The sequence below is a fragment of the Catharus ustulatus genome, chromosome 1 (genome assembly GCF_009819885.2).
Source record: "Catharus ustulatus isolate bCatUst1 chromosome 1, bCatUst1.pri.v2, whole genome shotgun sequence".
In the NCBI taxonomy this organism is placed as follows: domain Eukaryota; kingdom Metazoa; phylum Chordata; class Aves; order Passeriformes; family Turdidae; genus Catharus; species Catharus ustulatus.
In genome coordinates this window covers 14,960,772-14,985,134 of record NC_046221.1, presented here as the reverse complement: position 1 = coordinate 14,985,134, position 24,363 = coordinate 14,960,772, and the positions used below count along the sequence as shown (strand labels likewise).

At 39.2% G+C, this 24,363-nt stretch overlaps 1 protein-coding gene across 9 annotated transcripts in view; it reads right to left on the bottom strand.

Moving 5' to 3' along the window:
• Positions 1-4,032: 4,032 nt before the first annotated feature.
• Positions 4,033-24,363, bottom strand: part of ARHGAP12 (Rho GTPase activating protein 12) — a 75,927-nt gene continuing 55,596 nt past the window's right edge. For 3 of the 9 annotated variants that reach the window (XM_033056156.1, XM_033056140.1, XM_033056099.1), the window contains 11 exons: positions 23,728-23,809; positions 21,695-21,817; positions 17,450-17,554; positions 16,997-17,095; positions 14,399-14,501; positions 13,305-13,424; positions 10,366-10,464; positions 8,245-8,322; positions 7,341-7,475; positions 6,971-7,073; positions 4,033-6,554 (listed from right to left, as the gene is read on the bottom strand). In XM_033056156.1, the coding sequence (XP_032912047.1) occupies positions 6,380-6,554; positions 6,971-7,073; positions 7,341-7,475; positions 8,245-8,322; positions 10,366-10,464; positions 13,305-13,424; positions 14,399-14,501; positions 16,997-17,095; positions 17,450-17,554; positions 21,695-21,817; positions 23,728-23,809 (1,222 nt within the window). In that variant the 3' untranslated portion in view covers positions 4,033-6,379. The remainder of the gene's footprint in view (positions 6,555-6,970; positions 7,074-7,340; positions 7,476-8,244; positions 8,323-10,365; positions 10,465-13,304; positions 13,425-14,398; positions 14,502-16,996; positions 17,096-17,449; positions 17,555-21,694; positions 21,818-23,727; positions 23,810-24,363) is intronic. The other 6 variants (XM_033056163.1, XM_033056132.1, XM_033056125.1 and 3 more) reach the window with 4 other exon arrangements.

Below are 24,363 nucleotides of genomic sequence, written 5' to 3'. Positions count from 1 at the left end.
CTGCCGTGGGTGATGAGACAGGTTTGCTCAGCTGAGCAGTGTTCCTTTAGGACAAAAATGGGAAGGAAGCCTTTGGCCAGAAGAAGTGCTTTCATTTGATATGGACCATGAATGGCCGAGTAGGAGCAGGGAAGCTGATGGCTAAAAGGGAGGCTACTGCCAGTTCCATTCATAGACTCTCTAAAAGCCCAGAGGATGGCTACAATGATGATGTCTGGCCTGCAACAGGCCATGAGCCTTAGACTACAACCTAGCAAATGAGAAAGGCAGCAGGAAGGAAGGAAAGGCTCTAGTCCCCAGCCTCTGACTTAAAAGGGCAGCACTTCTGCCATCTGAGACTGATGCTGGCAGAGTGGAATTTGCTGTGCCACCACCAGCAGCACTCAACATTTTGTTGTGCTGCATCTCGCCCTCACGTGCTCAGGCTTTCTTTTCATCTCAGGGCTGCAAAGAAAGCCCAGAACACATTAGGACAACCACCTGGGGTGTTAGTTATGATTTTTAAAAGCTAATGATGCCGCCCACTGTTCAGTGTTTATAATAAACTGTCTTCTCCGCCTCTTAACTAAATTGTGTGTATACAGGGTAAGAAGCTGTACCCAAGGGCCCTGAGCACTTGGCTTGCTGCACAGAGCTGCTCTACTCCATAAATAGGAAAGGTGGACAGAAAGTTATTAATTTTAACGCATTGGAACGGGACAGGCTGCGAAGATCAGGCAAAAGAAAACAACAAGCATGATCCTGGCCTACAGCTGCAGTGTTTTAATGCAAACCTGGAGACTGTGCTGTCCTCTTGGCAGCTGGCTCACAGCTCAGCCTACACAAGCGATGCAGACGGGGATTCAAAGGTTGCGTGGAAACACATTGCTTTCCTCCAGCCCTGTGCCAAATGTAATACCTAATTGCTCAGCTCACGTACATTTCTGCAACACTGGAGAAGAACAGGCACTCTGCAACACGGAGCAGCACACAGCCTGCTTTAACTATTACCTGGAGAGGAACATTTTTCTAATTCTCTAGTCCATGCTTTTACGCTGATGACTGCTTTGTGATGAAGTGTCTATGGCTGAGTGGCCCATGCCTCAGCCTCCGCCAGGGAAGCAGTGCTCTGGGCACAGCACAGCACATTCCAGCCCCTGGGCTCCAGACTGTTGTACAAATAAGGAAGCAAAATGTCCGAGCTGAATTAGAGCAGGACTAGTACATCAGTGAGAACAGCGCTTCAGCTCTGAACCAGCTTCTTCATAGCAGGAAATACAGCGGCATCCTTCAACCTGCCAGAGGAGAGGCATTACCTTTTGCACAACCATGTCCCAGTTTTTCCTCACAGAAGAAAGCTGTGAAGTCGAGCTGGTCACACGTGTGTGTTGGCAGAGGCCTTGGCAAGGCCAGCACCCCCAGAAGAGGCACTCAGTCACTCGGTGCCAGGGGAGAACATCCCTGCAGCAGGCAGGCGAGCTTGGTGACAGCACAGTGCAGGACAAGCGCCCGCAGACCAAGCACCGCCCCGCCCAGGCTGAGTTTTTCTTGTAAAGGGGTGATTTTTCAGTTCTGTTTCTAGGTTAGTTATCTCCTTTACTGGAACAACTAACTAGTTGGGACACTTGCATGCAGGAAGCCACAAAGCCACCACCAGCTCAGCACCACCCTCTTCCTAAGAGCAGAGAGCACCAGCATACCAGCGGCCAGGAAACACTGCCAGTGGTTTGATTCCAGTTATTTGGCTGCAAGATGATGAATTAGACAGGCTGACCGATGTTTAACATGTATCTTCCAATGCCTGATATAAGAAATGACAGCTTTTAATTACAGTATTTAATTTTTTAGAGGACAGCTGTTTCTTTCACACTTTGAATTAACAAGCTATTCTGAGCAGACTTGTACTGTGCATGCAGATCTAAACTAGTTGTGAAAACAGTTTAGCTTGGAGTTTTATTTTTTGGCATACTCCCTCTTTTGAGCTTCATGTATTTGTTTTTTCTGGTGTGCTGAGGTTGTAACAGACAGGACCACCTGTGCTTCTCAGGATCTGGTGCCACAAGGGCTGGATTTTGGATGGGGCCCTCAGTGTCACCAACACTGCCAAACTGACACCAAGTTTATTTTTGCATTGCACAGATGCTGGTTGAAGGGACATGGTTCTTGACTCCCATTGGCACTCAGGTGTTTGTGTCCAGGGAAGTGGACACAAGTGCATCCCTGAGGAGCTGACACATAGAAGCAGCTCCAGAAAAGATGGAGAAAGACATGTTTGCAATGTTACTTAACTCCACCTGTTCACAGAGCAAATTACCCTTAAAAAACATAGCTGGGCCTTCATCTGTACTGTAAGATGTGCAAAGGAAGAAAAAGAGAAAATAAAAAGCAGCTCCAGCCCACATCCTTGGCAGCCTGGCTCTCTCCCAGGTCTCTGGCCTGGATTCCTGCAGTTCCAAGGGAATGTTTCTTTGCTATCTTGCTTGTCAATCACACCTGCTTTGCCTGCTGCCTTCAGTGTTCTGCATTTACTTATTTCCACACTCAGGATCTTTCTCCCCTTCCCCAGCCCCCTATATTTTAGTGTAATTAGCTGTAAGATGAAATTCTTCGAGAAATAAAACCAATGCTATACCTGCTTGTTCCACTTTGCGGTCCTGAGTTTGCTGAACACAACACAGATTTCTTTTATTTTTTGAAAGTAGCAGCTGAGTACCTTAAGGAACTAGAATATGTTTGGGGAAGTTGTAGGAAACTAATATTAGAGCTGCCATTTAATTCTCAAGGCAATAAAAAGGAGTGAGAGGCCAAGTCGCCTCTGAATGTCTTTCATGTTGGTTTGTTACACAGTGTGAGCTTGTTTTACAAGTGCTCTGTTTACAAGAATGCTGGGGGAGCTGGAGAGGGGGGGGAATGTTCATTTAAGTCCCACATTCACATAGGGCTACTTTTGTAAAGGCCTGATCCAGTCCTACCAGCTGCTTGCCCACAAAACTTCCCAATTGTGGAGGCTAATTAAGATTCTCCAGAGGAGCTCTCCTGTCCCCAGCGGCTGCGGCAGCCTCATCAGACATGCTGTCCCTCCCCCTGGGCAGCAGAATGCCCTACTGTGCCTGGGCTGTGCTATGGCTTATGAATTAACCAATTGATTCTGAAAATATCACCACTTTAGGGCTAAATAAAGCTGTTCCCTTTAAGGGGAAAGAAGTCAGCTCGGTCTTGGAATAAACTGATACTGTGTAACCTCTAAACTCCCTCCTCTCTCATGCTGCACGGAGAGGATTTGCTTGCCAGGGTACAATGAGTTGAATACAAAGGGAATTTATCATGGATTTCTGAGAAGACAGGGAGGCTGTCCTGAGCCTGGACAGTAAGCATGACCTATCCATTCACAAGTAAATAAAGCTTCCTGCATGCAACTCTGGCTTAAATTAATTTACATGAAATGACTGTGCATATTTGCCTTGTCTTTTCTGTGTCCAATTCTCCCTCCAGCTCCAAAGTGACAAAAGCTGCAACCAGCACAGACCAAGCATAGCTGAAAGCTGCTTGGTACTACTGCTGTGTAGTGAACCACAGAGCTGAACACAACTCTAGAGCTGGAACAAAAACTTCAGCCAGCACCAATACATGATGTTGGACCTCCAGTACCCTTTGAGTGGTTATGGTCCCAAAAAATTTACATTCAGGCTTTAAATTGAGTTTAAACCAGAACCAAATCTGATATAGAGCATGAACTGAGGAATATATAAAATTAACTATGTTTCATCTGATACACACAGCTTGGTATGTTTGTGCAAATCCCTCATTTGGATTATTTAAAAGAAAGCTAACTGCAGGAACAAGACAAGATCTTTCAAGCAGTGAAGAAACTCCATATGGTGACATACAGAGTTTCATGTTGGTCACAACAAATGCACCATCAGCTTGGACTTCCTCCTCTCCCTGAATGTCTCAAGTGTTTGCCTATATCTCTTTCAATTAAAAAAAAAAATCCTCTCCCCTCCCCAAACTAAAAATTAGAATATTAAGACCACTGCACAAAACCATACTAGATATTGTAATAACAAAATGCTTTATTTTTGGGGAATACAAGGAAAAGTGTGACATCCTCATTATCAAATTGCTTTAAAAAGGCATTCTTCCTTTGAAAAAGGTAACACTCGCAACAAAAGGTGACCAGTGAACAAGCCCTCTCACGTAGCAGCAGGAATTCTTTCTTTACAGCCAAAGGCAGGGTTTGAATAATGTACAGCCACAGATTCCAACTCTGTCGGTATTTTGTAGCAGGTATGGGCACAGGCTGAGCAGTGCTGGCGTGACAGCCCCGAGGAGGCTGACAGCACACTGCTGAGCCCGGGCTTTCAAAGCTCTCACCCAGGTCGCTTTGCAACAAACCACAAGACTTCACCATTACCACAAGAAGACACTGAGAAAGCCACAAGGTTACTAATCTTCTCGCTCATCTCCAAAAACTTTTCATGCAAGCCCTATGCTCATGAAATTCCTGTACCATCAGTCTGGTTACAGTTTAGTGTGCCACCACAATCCCTCTGCTGCCAGCCAGGGCTGGGTGTGAGAGGGGCACAGCAGCCCTAAGGCTACAGACACAACCCCCCTTCCTCTACCTGACTCTTTCCTGTACAGCAGGGATGTGTTTTAAAGACTGCAAATTTATATCCATAAATTACTTCTGCCCTCTCTGAACCTTTATGTTAGAATTCAAGTTGTTAAGGGGACTGGGAAGTTCCTAAAATTGTCAGGCTATGCAGTAGGCATTCATATTTCAGTCCAGTGTGACAGCTCTTTGTCACAAGCGGGATCCATCCATGCTAAGGGGTAACATACATTGGTCTTGTTTAAAGGGGGTTCGTGTTGGCTGAAGTGGGTATGGTAAACTCTAAAAGAACTATTGGTTTTCTTTATTCAGGTTAGACATAACAAATATGTCAGATACAGCAGTTAGTCTAGAAAAATACATTTAAAAAAATCTTCAGCAGACCATGCTCCCTGTAACAAAATCTTTCAAAACCAATTTTACAAATTATTCTACATTAATGTAAAAAGAAAATCTTAAATTTAGCATTGTGGATTCCATCAAACATCTATCTATCAAAACATGACTTTTACTATCTGTAGATGTTAGAATTCATATTACATATTTCTAATGTATCCTGTACATATTAAATAACCTAAAAGGCTCTTCTTGTAGTGCATTAACAATTTAGCAAGCACACTCAGTATTTCTCCAGTACCATTTGCATTACAGTTATTTGCCCGCAAATGTAATTAACATCTAAAAGTGCACACAGTTAGATCTCCCTCCCTCCCCAGAACCTGTTTCCCTGCTGAAACCCAGACATCCACTGGAAATATTATGCTACTTTAGCTAACCTACCCATGATTAGAAATGTGTGACTAAAGTGTTCTTAAACTATACAGGAACTGAATTATGTACAGGAATCAAAAGGACAGCCTGTATTTACATCAAGAATGAACTTCCACTACCACAGCATTATACCAAGAACTCAATACAGTGTTACAGTCGGTATGTACTCAGGACTTTAGCTTTAGATCAGTATAACACAGAACTTAGCTCAGGACATACCCTGAAAAAATGAACATGTTTATTAAATATTACTTCTATTATGCCCCAAGACAAATAACTATTGCTGGATATTTTTACAAGTTCAGTTTTTGAAATAGTGTAATAGTGTGCTGCTCTATGAAGCAGCAAAGAACTTCCAGAGAGGCTGCTGGGGGAAAAAAAAGTAAGAAAGAAGTAAAAAAAAGAAAAAAAAAAAGAGAACCAACAACAGAAAAACAGGAGAAAAAGAAGGAAAGAGGGCAGCAGATATCAAGTGAAGAATTATATTTGAATAACTAAACCAAATTGTTAGCACAAGTCTATGACAGTCACTGCAAGCAGAAACCTCTTGGAAAAGTGTGTCATACAGATCTAAATACATTGTAATAAACAAGCTTAAGATGTGACTTCACTGAATTTTTCCATACCAGGAAAAATGGTAGCACTTTTCCTCATCATATGGAAGAATTTTGAGATTAAATTCCAGATTATCCAGTCTGAGATTATTAGTTTTACTCTCTGAGAAATCCAGTGTATGAACCTATATTAAATTTTTCCAATGATACTTAAAAAAGGCAAACTAGAAACTTTTCAATTCACTTTTTATATTGAACTTTTCAAAGAAATCTGAAGTGTTGTCTTTAATTCGCATTAAAGTGGTCAAACATTTCTCCTGTTTCTCTCCTCCCCGAAAGTGCAAAAAACAAGTTGCTGCTTGGTCCACAAACATAAAACATCATATACAGCAAGAGGCTTTCCTTCTGATGGAGTACTGCTGCCAACCCATCACTTCCAGTTTCTTCTCCAAGAAAAATGTCAGCGTCCAAAGATGGAATTCAATTCCAGTAGAATTAACTCTACAATCTGGTTCTGGTACACTGTGTGGACTGCTATGTTACCAGTCTCTTTCTCTGGCTTTAGTAAGGTTGGACCAAAAACTATTGCTATACTTTGATAGGTCATTCGGTTCTTTTCTCCATTTTCTACAACTCTGAAAGAGAAAAAAATACACCAAAAGAGATTTATCAGTGTTAGGACAATAGGATGACAGAAAAAGACATATCCTAAAGCAAATGGCTATTCAAAGTATTTATTCAATGAGTAGTCTTGCTAATAGGACATACAGCTGCTGTAATTCCACTCTCTATGAAAAAAGTTTTGTTTTGAAAATTCATTCTTGGTCCTCTCACAGTCCCTCTAAAGGACTTGGCAGCAAATATCACAACTACAAAACTGGCTCAAGTCTGCTGCTCTGCAAGCTCATATCCAAACAGGCTGATATGCTGCTTTTATCAAGTACAATATAAAAAATGCAGTAAGAACAGTCACTTGCTAACTTTTAATTGGATTCTTTATCTTTAAGGGAGGATCAGCAACACAAAGCTTTCCCTTCTATCGGTTACTTACCTTTTCAGGTGCCTAAAGAGTACCTGCATCGTGTCCTGATTTGGTTTTGGCAGCTGCTTGATTAAATCTTTAACAGCAGGGACACGCTGCCTTGGTTCTTGCTCTGCAAAAGGATGAGGTCGAGAAACAGAAGTTCAGTGTTTTTGTTTAAAACTTTAGCACAGAACTGAAAGGCGGTGGATGGAAGGCAGAATGCGCAGCGCTAATCCGAGATGGGACACTGCCACCTGCCGGCCGGCCCCGGCAGCACCGACAGCAATCCCACACGAGCCACCCCGTTCACAACCAAAACGTCCTTCTTATGTCCAAAACCATTCTAAAAATTGTACAGGACTTATCCAAACACCATGTGTTAGTTCTCCAGACTTACTAATTGCATTGACAAAGTCATTGAAGTGGTTGTAAGTGAACAGCGGCTCCGGCAATTCTCTGAAGAACATTTTTAGAGCTCCTGTAATGACATGTATATCTTCCCATTTACTGTCACTCAAGTCCAGCTTCTCATCTGAGAGAAAAAAAATAAATCATTAATGATAATTCTTCAACTATAAAAGCTATTTTTTTAAACTAATTCAACTATTCTTCTGTACTTATTGCTTTCAAAGCAGTGAAGACTTGCTCTGCTTCAGCACATTCCATATCCCACTCTGGGATACAGAGCTGCAGTAGCAGATGGAGATGGCTAAACTCTGCCTACTGCACTACATACAGTTCCCCTACTCCTAGAGCATTCTCCAGAAGGGAACAGGAGCTGCTGACATAACACAAAATTTACTGTTAGATCCTGTCAATCAGGAAACAAGAGGTCAGATTGTGGATGGGCTGCACTAAGACACTGCCAGAAGAAAGGGTTTTATACACAGAGTATAGTTAAGAGGAGCTAAGCCCTCCTCCCACTAAAAGGCAGTAGCAAATCTCACAAAAAAAAATTAACTTACAATTTTAATGCTAGTGGAAGCTTAACATGCTTGCTATTTTTCCAAAAGGTAGTGAGTTTTCTTTGAAATAAACCCTCTTCCTCAAACTCTATTACCATCTTCGTTTAGAACTCTCTTCTCTGTGGTCCACATGAGACTAAACCTCCAGAATATCAGGTTTTTCAAGGGATGTATGTTACATAGTCAGTGCTGTAATTCTGACACAACTTTACTTCGAAGACGACAGTCATTTCTCATGACATACTTCAGTTACAGAGAAATATTTTTCTTTAGCTTTCTATGAACTTCAAGCATCTGAAAATATATGCCATTGTAATATAACTGGAGGAAGCTTACCATGATTGACTGCAAATCTCAGCTTCTGTATCACCGCAAGATTGCCACTAACTCTGTATAAGCCATCAATATCTAATCCTGAAACAAAGCGATAAATCCATTTTAATATCTTACATACGTATAGGTCTACTCAACAGAATTAAAAGCAAAGGAAACCCGCCTTGTAATAAAGAAATAGTAAGTTAAACTAGCTTGTTTTGATGGGCAGCAGGGCATATAAGACAGAGGATGTTTAATTTGTTGACAAGTTTGGTAGCATCAAGCTCAAAGTAAATCTCTAAAACTTCCTATTCAAGTAGTAATGAGGCAACAGCTCCAAGTTTCCCCAATGAGATCAGATGTCTTGTTTAAGATGCTCTTAATGTGGGTGGGCAGGGAATACATGGGAATCCAACATGCAATAACCAGGTATTTTGTGGTATTTTGTGGATACAATGTTCAATTTTTAATGTATGGTTAAGAAAAATCCAATCAAGTCATGCATAGAGAGCATCTCAAAGTTGCCAAGTAACCAGGTTTACATGGAGAAGGATTTACATGCACACTCAGAGCTACCCAATAGCCTACAGAACTAAAATGGGCAGCCCTTGCCTCACTGGACTGCACAATCAACCAGAAAAGAAGAAAACTCTGTCTCTGTGGTTGCTACTGCAGTTACTCAGCAGTGATTAGGATGTAAAGAATTTATCTGAAAAGCCACTTGGATGCAGCAGGTGAGTCAGTGCCACTGAGAGGATGAGTGTTGCCAGAATACCTGCAAGTCCCTGTAGCTCCTCAAGGAGTTGTCTGATGCAACACACCACAGTTACCAGCACCATCTGACACATCCCTTTTCCCCATAATCCACTAGTCATTCCTTTACAGAAAGAACTGATTTGAAGTGTATTGGTAGAAGGAAGAAGAGTTGGAGAGGTAGGAAAAAAAAGCTGTTCATTTGTGTCAGCTTCCCCTTAGGTATTTAAAAAAGGAAAACTTCACTATCTTCACTGCAGTCCTGCCTTTAAAATAAAAAAGAAACAACAAAAAAAAAGGAACAAAAAAAGGAACAAAGCAAAATAACCCTTTTCTCGCAATCTTCAGATCACAAATGGAATAAAGCCTGCTGCCACAAGCAAGGTGGCAGTTTGTCAAACTGCAGTAATGGAATAGAAGCAGATTTTCTCCCCCCTCCAGGCCGTAAGACAAAAGCATTGTCAAAGAGGACTACAGGCTAGAAGAAGTTCCCATGGAAGATGCCCTGGAATTCACATGTATTCCCCTGTGACACTTACCCTGATACTCAAGAGAATGTTCTCAGATTAAAGGACTGGTAAATATCTGAATGATGATTATGGAGATGCCATAATCCCCTCTCAGTCATGTTTTCCAAGAGAAAAGGCAAAGACAGCAAAAAACAGGCAAGAAAACCCACAGAGACTACAGCCATGTCAAGAGTCACAACTGACAAATTTTCAACAAAAATATGAAGATGTGTTTTACAGCAGACAACCCAGAATGTCACATGTGTGTTCTCAGTTATTAGGTAGGAAATGCATATTTTCAATGAAAGTAAATAATAACTGAGTCAATATGTGGACACTGCTAATCTCCAGAATCGCATAAAATTTAGCAATTTGTGTAGCTGGCTGAAGGGCATCAAACCAACAGAGTGGTCTTCTGGTAGTCAGTGCATACACAAGGCAGGAGCAAAACTTTTCCCTAGAAGTTTATTTCAAGGAAGTTTTAATAGAAGTGATTGTTAGCATGCTTAAACCTTCCCAAAATTAATAGTTGCATTTTGATAGTCTCACTTTTTAATCTGTAAAAAAGAAAAACCTTGATAAGCTGAGCTCTCCTACTACTCCTTGTAATCCCTCTTCCCTTGGAGCCTTGCTGCCAGGAGTCCTCCCTTCTCCTCAGCTTGAAACACACTGAAGCAGATCAGTTTCTCAGATATGATTTCCTCCCCTCTCCCCACTTTGGATCCCACCTATGTCCTCACTCTTGAAAACCCAATGCTAACTCCATTTACAAATTTCAGATTATTTTCCCCAAATAAACCAACAGTATTTTAAGATTAAAATTTTCAACATTAAGAGTGGTGAGCTAGAGAGATTTGTAAATAAAAAAATTCAACCATACCATGTTCCTCAACATGCTCAATGCACAGCTTCACGAACTTTGGCACCGTGCTGTTTTCTCTTTGACACAAGCTGGTGAGATTTGAACCAAAAACTTGATCTGGAACCAAGTAAAGAGACTGATTTACAGTGGAACAGGACTCAAGTGACAGAACTAGTTCAGGTTAAAACAAACCTCTACAAAGGGCAAAGCCTACTGGATACAATTGTCGCAGCATTGGAGAGGAAACAGGAAAGTTTTGAAAAGAGTTCTCAGCAGCTCCCAGCGAGGAAAAAGCTCCCAGTAAGAAGAGAGTCAGCAGCTATACAAATGCGAGCCTTCAAGAAAGGAAGTTTTGCTACTGAAATCATTTTAATCCATCAGGTGAAACTTTAAAGAGTCATTTTGCCAATAATGCTGTAAGAAATGTAATGGATTCAAATGTGTCCTGTTACACTCCATTCTTGTCCCAAGTTCAACGTGTATTTACTGCAATCCTTGTTCAAAATTCGAAGAGATAATGAACTTTAACTGGAGTGAAAGCTTTCGGCATTGCTTGGGAAGAAACCCTGCAAAATGTTATATTTCAGTGCACCCACTGTTTAAAACAGCATTATATAATAATTTACTTTAACATAGAGTCTTCTGACATTTTTAAGTTCTGACACAAATTTGTAAATGACAGACTTTTGCCTCAGAGCTCTGAATGGATGCAAGTCTGACCATGCAGAGACAACCTGGCTGCAAGGTCAGAATCTAAATACAGATATTTATGGGCAATGGTAAATCTGAGTCTTAGTTTCAAAACTACACAATCCAGGGAGAGTATTTTCCATCATAAAGTGGAGCAAAAATGAAAATCAGCTTGGACAGAGAGGAGAATCTTGCCATGTCTCAGTGAATTTTAGCAACATGTTAATTCTTCTTGCTCAGATTGTTATCACCAAAATCTTTGATAGATCCATTTCTATGGCTTTCATCAAAGATGCCCAAATAATAGATGGCCTCTTCTGTTCAGAGGCACGAGGGCGACACGGGGTCTTGAGACAGAGAAGCAAAGATCCCACTCTTAAAGGGAAGGGATGTTTGTTGGTTTGTTTACTCTGTTAAATTAGGTACACAAGGGTCATCTTCCCAGAATCTGGTGTATCTTACTTCAGAGCTTCTGCAAAAGAGACTGCTCTTGCATTTGCATCATGCACAGCATCCAGCCCATTTTTCATGTTCAATAATTTCAGCAGATTAACAACTCTCGCATCTTGACTAGTGCTTTGGGAAATCCAAACCAATTTTACAGTATGAAAATGGGCATTTCATGGCATTATTAGCTGGATAGGGTAAGGCCAGTGGTCCACACCACCTCAGTGCTGTGGCAGCTACTCACGCAGCGAGCTTTATAAGCAGAATCAGTAGCAAAGGATTGAAAAAGCCCACGCAGCAGAAAGCCAGGCTAGCATGCAGCTGTGGCAGGTAAAGCAAGGCAGATTAGGCAGCAGAAGAAAATAGTAGCATGTAACAAAGTAATTTGCTACAATTGCCTTCAACTTTAACAATGTCAACATATATAGGAATAGTATTTTTTCTTCACATCTTAAAAGTAATTTCTGTACTTTTGATTTTCCATGTAACAAAACTTTAGCACAGTTCCTTCTCCACTTAGTGCATGCTGTTTCAAGTGGATTTTTTCTTCCAGAACTTTTCACTAATTTTTCTGCTCATACTGGATTTGTCAAGCTTTCCATTTACTAAGCTTGTTCTGCAGCAGCCACAAAAGTACACTGGGCCTTTAAATGAAGACTTCTGTATTCTTCATTCACACAATAAACGTAAAGCTGTAAATCCAACTTTAAAAACTTACACCATGCTTTTAAATAAAAACCAAACTCTTCATTCCTTAATGCCTTTATTAAAAATCCAGTCATCAGCACGCACATGTACAAATCAAACTTGGCTTAGTGTTCACTGTTGCCAATGTCAGAAGTTATGTCACTGAGCCATGACATGAATACTAAGTTGTAAAGCAGAGCAAAATGTCAAAGTCTGGGAATAATGCTTCCTTATTCCAAAGAAAATTTCCATCATTTACAAGTAAATTATATTTGCAGATACACAAATATATCAAACTCCACATGCAACAGAAGCACACCTGTTAAAGTATACGGTGAGGCAAATCACAGTAGGATTTGGTCTGGTATTTGCCTACCCATATTCTATTTTGACCCTAGTAGAGCACCACCTACAAGTCCTGCTAAAGCATACAAATAAATAAATAAATGAAGTTTTACAATGAGTATCAAGTTCAATAATCTACACAAATACAATAACTTAAACCTGTGCAAATACTGTACTTTCAAACTTCTACAAAAAGAAATCTTTCATAACTTTGATTCAAGAGCATCTGTAACACTCTTCATGAAACAATTAAAACAATGTATACATTCAAAAAACGTTATGGGAAAAAGATGTTTAAATTAAGACTCCTGTAACCTCATCCTGGTTTTCCTAAGTCTTTCGTTTCTTATGATATGGCACATGATTGTCTGGTTCCACACGGACTAAAACACCCTTATGAAACAGGTGAGCACATGCACTCAGCTTTGTACCCAAAGGGTTGTTCTTTCCCCTGTTTGCACAAATGAGGGTCAGATATCTGGATTTCCAGCTCAGAAGGGTGGAATGCAGTGCTTCTTAGCTAGAGAGTCCAAGTCCAAACGTGCTCCTGGGCCCCCTGTTTTCACTGCAGCTTGGCCAGCAATGAGCTGAAGGAGAGCAGTTTAATGGCTAGTAACAGCACTCAGAAGTACAGCAATCACCAGTTCCACTATACAGCCAAGACTTGTGTTAAACCAACTATACACATGTATTTTACTCTGAAACTAGACCACTTTAACCCCATTTTACACATGAACTACTAAATTCAGCTTTTCAAATTATGTCCTTTGTTAAAAAGGTTCATTTACCCTTAATGTAGCCTTTTTCACGGACAGCTTGTAACGTAGGGCGCCGTGTAAGAAACTTCTTGAGTTTTGTTTTGGTCTTTTTCTGATCTGTGGAATCTATATTGCTGGGTGCTTTCACTGCTGAAAAGAGAAACACATTTAACATTACTACCCACAGACCCAACACTGCCTTTATCAGCCAAGGAACCAACTTTAAAAGGAAAAAACAATTACATTCCAGAACACCCAACAAGCTATTCAAATTTGCAACGCATCCCTAACCTTTTCCGTAACTTTCTGGAACTTCTTGCAAATGACATCCATTTTTCAAACTCCCAAGAGACAACCCTGTCACTAAAAACTTGCAAAACCAACTAAATGGTAGCTTACATATGGAATTGATATGGAAATTTAAAAATGCAGTTACGTTTCAAAACCAGTCCTGCCTCTCATTAGGTTAACTATCTTGAAAGAAATAAATACTTTTTTGAAAATTACATATAGGGCCCAGAAGGAAAAGACAAAACAGTCAGCCTGATTAATGTATTTCTGTGCACAGGAAGTTAATTCCTGTGTCTAAAAGACATTTAGCTCCAAAATTCTGAAGGTGTAATTAAAAATGCTTTGTTTCTCTAAACAGCCAGTACATCAGTGGTAACTTAGCAAAATTGCAGCCCAAGTTAATAGTGCAAATATTTACAGATGCTGTGCCACAGATAAAATACAATTCCAATCAGTAAAACAACAAAAGAATTCTTATTCAAAACTATTTATAAAAGTCAGATACTATTTCTGTGCATTTGACAACACCTTGAAAATAATTCATTTCACCACTGCTTATTTTCCCCTGTTTTAAATGTGTCATACAGCAGGAGCTAAAGACATTTCACACTTCTTTTCTTCTTCTTCCTTTTTAAAAATATGATTAATAAAACATGGAAGAAAATTTACCCAGTGGCATCAAGATGTCGAATGAACTATATTAAGATTGTTTCCAAACTTGAGTAGTTTCATTTTCAGCTGTTCTTTTCTTCCCTATTTACACATAATACTGAAGATGCAGAAAATGAAAACTGACATTGCTAGAATCAATTAATGGAAAATTTTCAACTCACAACGAAGTTTCTTAGAGTCTTTATTTTCTTTTTCTTTGTCTTGTTTTTCCACTCCAGGTGAATCTGGTACCTCATCGTCCAATGCTTCATCAGACTCTATTACCTGTTGGATTTGAGAAGATTTATGCAGTGCTCAGTTTGCCAATTCAGAAAATACAGCATTAACACACACATTTCCTGCAGACAGATCTACAATATACAATTTTCCCCCCTATAAAGACATTCAGTTTGCTCTTTCCTGAACTCTAGATGTTAAACATCTTCAGAGACAACACCTCTCTCATTGGCAGAGTGAGTAACTTTGAGAAACACTATTTCATCATGACTCAATAAAGAAAATGTTTCTGGACACTGAACAAAGTACAACCAGCCTTTCATGATAACACTTCATTATTTCAACCAATAAACAGAAGTGATTTTTGGTTGGGCTTATTTTCCAAATCCAATAGACAAACATCAGCTATTTAATGGTCTGCCACAGAAATGCCTGACTGATAGAGTGGAAGAAAAATTCTAGAGCATTAACCCAATTTGTTTTCTCTATAAACAAAATTTTAAAATAGAAAATAGAACTATCAGTTGGAAAATCTCACTACTGTCAAAACATACACCGAATTCACTCTGAAAAATAAGTGTACTAGTGCCTGAAATTCTTGCCCTGTGTTCCTGCTATCTCAGCATATTCTCATTAAACACTGTCAAGTGGAAACACAGATCATGTTGAAGTGTGGAGGCAGATCCAGGGTCTGCTGATCTTACCTGCAGCCCATGCTACGTGCAGGACTGCAGATATACCAGGAAATGGGGAAAGAAACTTCCTCAGTTCAGTACAACATATTCCCTTCCCATGTCTTACTTCACTTCAACTGAAGTGAACTGGACTGCCACACAGTTGCTAAAATGTGACTGCAGAGTGCCTTCTTTTACAAGGAAAAAAACTGTACAAATGAGGCAGGGCTGTGTACTCCAGAGCACTGAGTGAGCAGCAGCATGACTTCATGATGCACTTTAACCTGTAGGGCAGTGTTATCTTTAATCACCTTCATTCCTGTTCCTTTTCAAAAGCCTTTTTACATATAAAAGATCCATATATTCAACTGCCCAAATAATGTCTCCACTAAGGATCCTCTGCCACTCTTCAAGAGGTCTCAAAGCTTTTTAGGATTTAAAACTATTAAAAGTTTTGGAAAAAAGTCATCTGGGATCTAGTTTGTATCATGCAACAAGTCTAAAGTAATAACTTGGAAATTTCTTTATTAAAAAAAATGCAGCTAGATCCTCTGCAGGTAGCTGTTTCTTTTGTACAGGATATTACCACAACAGCAGCCTGAGGGAGCAAAGAGAAGAGAATCTGATCTGGCCTTTCTTTTGAGGAAGATCTTGTCATGCTAGCAAGAGTGCCTGGGCCATGGGAAAAAAAACCAGCTGCTATTACCATAACTTTCCAAAATCAAAAGTTGGATTTAGATCTGATGGATTTTTGTACCCAAAGCTTCAGTGCTTCAAATTATCAATGCACTTTCTTAAGTCTTGTAGTCTTGGGTCTCTTGACTACCAGCTCCCAGCAGCATACAGCACCATTTCCACCAGAGTGATGATAAAACTCTCCTTATTCCACCATTCATTTCCTCAACCTAACACCTAACACCTCGCTCACATCTCAGCCTTTCCAGCTTCACTCATCTCTAAGCAGGAAGTGGCCTTGGTTGTGTGACACAGGGCAGACAGAAGGGTGTCACTGGGTGACACTGCCTTGCCTGGTTATTAAGGACCATGACATTGCCATACCAGGAGAGAGCAGAAGATTAGGAATCTAAACCACGAACACTCAGAAAGGAACTGAACCATTCATATTAGCCTGTTGTGTTTTGGTGGAAAACACCCATATGTGAAAAGCACTATCAGAGCTATAGAAATGAAAGCAACTCAGACTGGCATTGAAAGCAACAAAACTGGAGCTTATGGACAGCAGCCAAGCCTGGAACTATTAAAAAGTAAGTATACACATGAAGTAAACTTGATATGAGAGCAGTATTTTCTCCAAGATCTCCTCCAACTTCTGTTTAAAATCAGTTAATCTTGTTTGGCAGTATCAAAAGCAAATGCTTGAGCACTTCTCTGATAATTAAACACTTGGCATTATGCTGTCAGATAAGAAGAGACAATACAGTATTTTGCCAGGACTTTAATTTGCACTTCAGTGCAGCCACAGTGAGTGAAGAGCAGTATCAAATGCTAACAAATGTACGTCATTAAGTTGTCCCTTGACCATCCTCCCCCTTTCATTCCCTCTTTAGCAGAACCTGTCAGGTCACTGAGACAGAAGAAGTATTTGGGCACAGAAGTAAGTTCATTTCTGGGATGGACGCCAGCCCACACCTCCTGGATCTGAAGCCAGAGGACCATCTTTCTTCCTTTGCCACTATTAATTATATTTCACTCACTAATCCCTGGAACTGCCATATCCTCAAACTCCTGCCTGCTCTCAAGAAAAATCAGTAAATGAAGATGCACATGAAGCTTTAGAAGTTGTTATATCAATTTGTTTACTAAATAATATCACTGTGAAAACAGAACCTTCAAGATTCAAATACATACCTGATTATTGATGGTGTAGTTAAGAACTTTATACCATTCATTAATAAAGCTGTCATTATCTGATTGAATTAAGAGCTCAGTACCTTGGCGAGTTTTTAGCTTTAAAGAAATAAAAACAGGTATCATCAGAATTGATAAACACACTACAGTTCAAAAGTCAAATTACCTTAATCAAATTAAACTTCTCACTGGTAAAATTGTTAGCTAATACCTTGCCACTCAAGAACATTCACCAGTGAGAACAGCCATTAATAGTCTACTTAAAACTGAAAAGCATATCCCATACAGACATATTAAAAATGGACATTTCTTGCAGTACTAGGATAACAGCTATATTTAAGGATAAAAGTGGATAAAACTCAAGTTTTGAGTTTTTGATTTCAAATGTAAAGAAAATTTCTTACATCAGTAATTAAAGTGCATATAATTCTGCATTTAAATAAAATATTTTACCTCAATAACATTCTTTTTGCTGGATTTGTCCTTCGAGGCCCAGTCAATCAAAGCCCCTTTGAGATCCACTGTAAATTCTGGCTTAGATTGATTAACACCAAACTTCTGGAAAAAATTAGGAACAATGATGATAAAATGAAACCTGAGGAAATTCTTGACAGACTTGCAATCTTTTAAATATAACATGTATTATTTACAGTCTATACAACTCAAACCAGATATAGTACTTTGCTACCAATCAACAGGCATGACACCAGGAAAACAAAAACCTTCCACAGAACAACCTTTAAAGCACATCTCTTACAAGCTGCTCAACTCAAAATTCCGCAAATTAAAATGCCAGTCAAATTCCATCAGAGATTTTTTTCCTATCACAAATGGCAGAAGTCCATACAACATTTGATTGTAGCTTGGTTTTAGTCAAGATAGTCCCAAGCTTTAAACAAAGCCAGCTAATGAGTAACTGAACAAAACACCCCCAAACATTCTGCCACTTAATTAGTGGTTGTATGTAAAACCAAAAATCAAACTAGAATCATTAGGCTTGCTGGACAGGAATCATATCCCTCCACACTGAAAGACCACTCTCAGTTTGTACATTTATCTACTTAAATTTTTTTAAAAACACTTACTCCCCAATGCTTTTACTCTTTTCTGTAGTGCTTCTATTGCAATACTGGAGCCTGTCCTACCAAGTAAACAGAACTCACTGTCTGTCTACTAAACAAACAGCAAATAACCCACAAGCCACCCTTCAAACACATTGGAGGAAAACTTCAGGGAGCTATTCTTACATTCTACTTTCACATTTATACTAGGCATCAGAATTTTTTAAAATAAAGCACTTTTACTATGATTCCAACATACACCACATAGCTTTGAAATGTAATTCCTCAAGGAAACCAATCCAGTGGCCCACACAAACAAAAAGTTCTAACTGTGAATGACGTGAGTAAAATATGGAACAGGGAAAGCTGGAAGCCACTCAGTTATAGCTCAGAAATTTCACGCTGTAGTTCCAGGGAAAGCTTGTAGCATCTGCTCCCCTAGAAAGGTTCTTTTCTTATTTCTTCACAAAGTCTTTGATGTGTGAAGGCTGTTCCTGTGACAGCTCTGGGGGACCTAAGCCCCAGGACAAGCTCCTTGCAGCAAACACAAGTTTCCAGCCTGTACAAGAACAGCCATATCCAAGGGGAGAAAAGATGGCTCAGAAAACAGGACTAATCTGCTGCTTCTGATTAAACTCCCAGCATGGATGTTAATTAATGCTAATTGTGTTTCAGAAAGGCTGTTTACCACTGGAAAATCTCCATGCCTAGAGTCCTAAGGGCAATGAAGTTTTGAATGGAAAGTAGCATCTTAACTTCTTTATTTTACCTATGAAATATCAGAATATACCCTATGCCAACTGGCACTTGGGAAAACAATCCCTACCACCTTCCGCTTTCTAACTTAATTCTCAGACACCTCATCCAAGAACATTGCTTATTAATTATAGTAGAGCTTTTGTGAGAAGCCCAGCTCAGCAGCAGAGCCCACAGGAACAATCTCTGGGCCATTTGGGCTCCTGCAGCAGCTGCTTGTTCAAGAGAAAGTCACATAACTGCTGCACACACATCCAAAGTGTCCCAGGCACGCACTTCCTGGCAGTCTAGATCAATCTTGCTGCGTGTTGGAAAAAAAATTAAATCAATTTATAGAGTTTGGCACTGGAGAGAACAGGAAACAAGTGCCAAAGTCCTCTGCAGCACTGGGGGCAGGAGGGTGATTAGCTAAAACCACAACCCACATGATGCTGAGAATCACAGGACAGGACTTGCTACAGGTAACATCAACACATAACAAGAAAAAAATGTTACCTGTCAGTGCTGTTTTGACCAAAATAAAAGCCCTCCACTACATTAATCCATACCTGACAGATTACAGCACTACCTCCTACAGCTTTACACTCTACCCATCTTTTTGGCCTGACTCCCCCCAGCATTTCAGAGAAGCACAAAAGAAAGCAGAAACTAAAGCTAAAAGGGAAAAAAAAAAAAAAAAGAAGTCTTTTACCACTTCTTCACTCAATGGTGGCCAAACTGCTGTGTGAGATCCAAGGATGGGGAAAACCAGGCAAATAATCCAGCTACCCTGCAAAGCTCTTCTTAAATACCAGCACCTTACATACCCATCACAACCTTATTATTCAAGGACATTTTAAGTTTACCATGGAGCCTCTCCTTTCTTGTCAAGGTTCTTTTCTGCTCCTGGGTCTATGAAAATGAGATGCAAGTGCTGCACAGGGCTGCTCCCACAACCTGCACACAAAGGTTGCTGAAGGCAACTGAACCCTCCTGAAGCCAGCAGGTTCTGCTGACATGGGTTAAAAAAACCAGCCCTTCCTTTGGCATCTGCTGCCACACAGACATTCAGTCTGCTTTCTCAAAACAGTGCTACCTAGTCAGCACCAGTCAGGAGAAATCCAGTTCTTGCTGAGCAGACTCCTTACTCTTACTGGATTTCTCTTTTGAGCTGTCTGGGAATTCTGGAAAGGGCAGCAGTGTAAGACACAAAGAGGGAGGGCTCTATACATGATGCTGCCAGCTGCCCTAGATATTAAGCTGTCCTACAGCCACTTCTGACAGCTTTTTTTAGACAAAAAAAACATAGTCATGGGATGTACTTATGCTGGTTGTATGGGAGAGGTAACTTTTTGGAATTAATAGGGTGTTTTCTTTGCTTTAGATAGAGTAGATACTGTGCAGCTTAAGGACAGCCTTGAAGATGTATACTGATGTCAATATATAGAAGGCCTTTTCAGTCTTTTCAGGATTTTCTCCAAATCATGGAAGCCTGCACAGGGACAAACCACACAGACTGTACTGCAATATATTCTAGTATTCTTTGGAAATAACTGGAAGTGATTTATGGGATTTATGTGAAGTGATTTAATGGGAAGACCCAGCATTCTTGTAATTCTGTTTCTAATTAGTGTTGGGTAGGATCTTTTCATTCCAAGTCCTCCTCATCCATGGATGGACTGTAGAAAGAAAGCTGTGGAGACATGCACCTTTTTGGCTGGGAGGGGAGTTTCAAAATTACAACTTAAGCAAAAAAAAAAATTCTTTATCATCACAGTAAAATGATGGATTATTTTTAAACCAGACTGATAGGAGCATTTGCATTCCAAAAAGTTTTCACAAAAGCTTCCGAGTTCCCATATAATCAGCAGTGCAATACTGATGAACTGTAGTAATGTACACTACACATCCTTGGCTAAAATCACAGTTGTGTAACATAAACAAGAGTTTGCTCAGATGAATCTTGAAGAGTATCTTGTTCCTTGATGTTTGGGAAGTTTACAGGCTGGGTTTGCCACCACTGTACTTGTCACTGAGCACATGTGCCTATTACACAAAGCTGACAGATGAATCCTTCTAAGCAGTTACCATTTTCTTTGCTTTATGAAGCCCTGTCACTTTGACAATAGCTAATACATCTCATTCATACCAAAAACTGAGTGAAAAAAACTTTTAAAAAAATACAGATCTCCTTATAAAAAGTAGCCTTTTACAAGGTTATCAAACTGTTCACAAATTATGTGTTTCAGCCTTCCACATACAGAGCAAATAATTTCACAAACAAGAAAAAGACAGTTGCATCATTTTTAACACAAAGTTAATTTATGCACTTGGCATTTTCAAAACATAACTACAGATGCTTAAATTACATAAAAAATCCTACGAATTTCCATCAGCTTTCTGTATGTGGAATATAGCCAGAACATTCTTGCGCTCTTTTCCTTTCACCTCTTCACGCATAACATTTACATTTTTGGTATTCCAATTACAGCTAGTATTATCAAACATGTACACCATTGTATCAAAGGTATCATAGACACCATACAAAGATTTTAAATTAGTTGTGTTAGAATCAGACAAAATATCTGTCAAAAAACTCAGCATACCATGCTGCTTATTAGTCAAGGCCCTAGAGGTTCAAATAGGAAGCAAATTCAGGATTATAATTCTAGCACCAATGAACCAGATAGGCTTTCTACTTTGTTCCAGTGGAACAATTACAGGATTATTGCAATAAATTTGTGTTAATTTGCATCTTGGATGACTTTCAAAAACAGCAAACAAGATACATGAGTGATTATATGAAGTGTCAAAACTAACTCTTGGAAAAATTCAAGTTTAGTTTCAGGATTAGTGGTAAATAGCCTTACAGTGACAAGAGGCATGCAACAAGAACACATACACTGATAGCTGAAACTTGGGCAGAGTTTACATAGGTGACAGCAGGTCGATGACTGAGAGCATTTTTCCAAGAAGAAAGCAGCGAGAGCAAGAGCTCAGGAATTGAGCCCCCTTGGCAAAATGACTTGATGAGAAAAAGGAAGAAAAGTGATGAAGTCAAAAAACAATGCACAAAAAAAAGAAGATATGGTTATATCAATCACTAGAGAATGCTAACTATTCTTCTCATAAGATGAAGAAGAAATGTAATTCTCATTGTATGTCAAACTGCTAGACTTGACTTCATCTTATTAAAATACGGACACAGAACAAACTTTGAGAGGTGAGGTGGAATTTTGAATACCTAAAAAAAATAATAATTTCCTACAGAGACCAAGAAGAGTCTGAGCTGAACACACAGCTACATATCTACAAAGTCAGCTATGATTATGCAGGTGCAAAATATTAAGTCCTTGAAAGAGATTCTCACTTAGTATTTCCAGCTTCATTTTATTCTGTTTGTACTGTTGATATTTATTTTGCTGACCATACTCTAATGCTTTACAGTACATACAGTCGATAGTGTCTCACAGAAATATTCTGACTACTGGACTTATGGTCCACTTAAATTATCAAAAGAATTTATACATTTTTATTTTTAAATTTATTTGTTAAGATTTTCATTTATTTTTAAATTATTCTATCTGGCATAACACAACCTACACTAGTGCCCATAAATCATGCAACTCTTCTTATTGCTTATATTTTATGGATAATTAATTTGGGCACACATAATTTATAACTATCACACATAATTTATAATTCTCATATATTCATGAACAGTTTAGCATACAAAACACAGCTGAAAAAGACAGTTCTGTTGATTTACAGCCACTCCTGAATTAAGAGTATTAGTAGCTGTAGATGAGATTTTGGAACTTGACTAGTTATCTAGGTAAAACTTTTCCTTTGCTACATGCAAACTAAAATACTTTTTGGATCCTTGGATGCAAAAGCATACCACAGAAGTCACAAAAATCCACTTCCTGCCATACAGTGGAATTTACCTTTTCTCATGCCTTTCATCTTTATTGTTTTTCCTTTCTTTTCCCTCTGCTTTACCTTTTTCATTCTCTTCTACTCCAAACTTTATTTATCCATCCTCATTTGGTTTTTTCCAACCACCCCTTCTACAGAAGGGGGAAAAATATAGGTCTGGAAAAAACTAAACACTATAGAAATGAATTGTCAATTCCAATTGACTACCCATAATGAAGCACAGCAAGAGAACGTGAGCCAAGTAGAAAGATCAGTAAAGCACAGCAAGATAGCACAGATCTGTAAGAGGCAATTTTGCTGGAATTCACATGACAATACATGGAAATAACAAACACTGGCTCTGGTCTGTCTTTAGTTATTACAGGAGATCCACACAGTTTAATGTCAGACCTCCAAAAGAGGCTATGTAAGCTGCAGATAAAGAGCCATTTCTAAATATATTAATGCAGCTGGATAAATATAGCAAATTTAATTATAGTGCTATTACACTAGAGGTGATAAATTGAATAATCATTATCCTCAGTGTGATGTTTCTCTTTTGGTCTTCATCAGACAACAAAATAAGTACAAGTACTCGTCATGCACTATGAAGACCTAAAACAAAATACAGAATCCAGCAAGACAAAGACTAAATCATAAGACAACAACACTGCATTGCTCAAATAGGCCAATGCAAGAAGCCACGTGTCAGACTATTTTCCTCATTACATGTATCGCATCCAAAATTACCTGGAGTTCATGAAAAATATCCAAGAATGGTAAAACACACAAACTGTTTAGACAAACACATTAGTAAAGAACACAAAAATATTTGGCCTGGAGAAATAACTTCAAGCCTAAGGAGTACCTGAATATTATCAGTTTTTTGCCTGTCAAACATACATACATAAAACTGGTATATATAGGTATTTAGGCCCTGCAAATAAGAGAACTTCAGTTTATTGTGCTTTACATGACTAACACTTCAGTGAGGGTGGGGTTTGTTTCTGGGCTTACCCAGCCAGTTCCACTTCCTTGGGTTTTAGTGAACAGCAGGGATGACCCTTGTAACACTGCCCATGATGACATCCAATTCTTTCTGTAAATAATTTTAAACAAACATAAAATAAATTGAAACTGAAAGCAGATATTTAAACTGTCGATCATTGCTGCCCAGCTGACCTGTATGTTAATATAGTTAAGCACATATATAGTCATTAGTGGCATCAGTAAGTCTTAATTGCTATCACATTTGTAGAAGGGAACATATGTTAACAATTCCAGCCCTACCATCACAGTCTAAATCAAACAAAGCTAATTAGCAGTAGAAGCATTCACCAAGAGGAACACCATGCAATTATAATTTCAAAGGGCTAATCCGGAACGCTCAGCTCACTGTGTACTTAACATGCCAAACTACTGCATAATTCTGAAATTCATTGATCTGAGATGCAACTCTCCCATATTTATGCAATAAGCTCATTTATATTGGCAGTAAAGTATTTGCTACACATGTAAAAAATTAAGAGAAAGAACGAGTACTTTCAGTTGTCTGACTATTTGATTTTATGCCAGCAAACCCGTCCTCCTGATATGGTTATAAAAAAGAGGTGTTGACAAGCCCTGAATATCCATTCCCATTGCCAAACATGA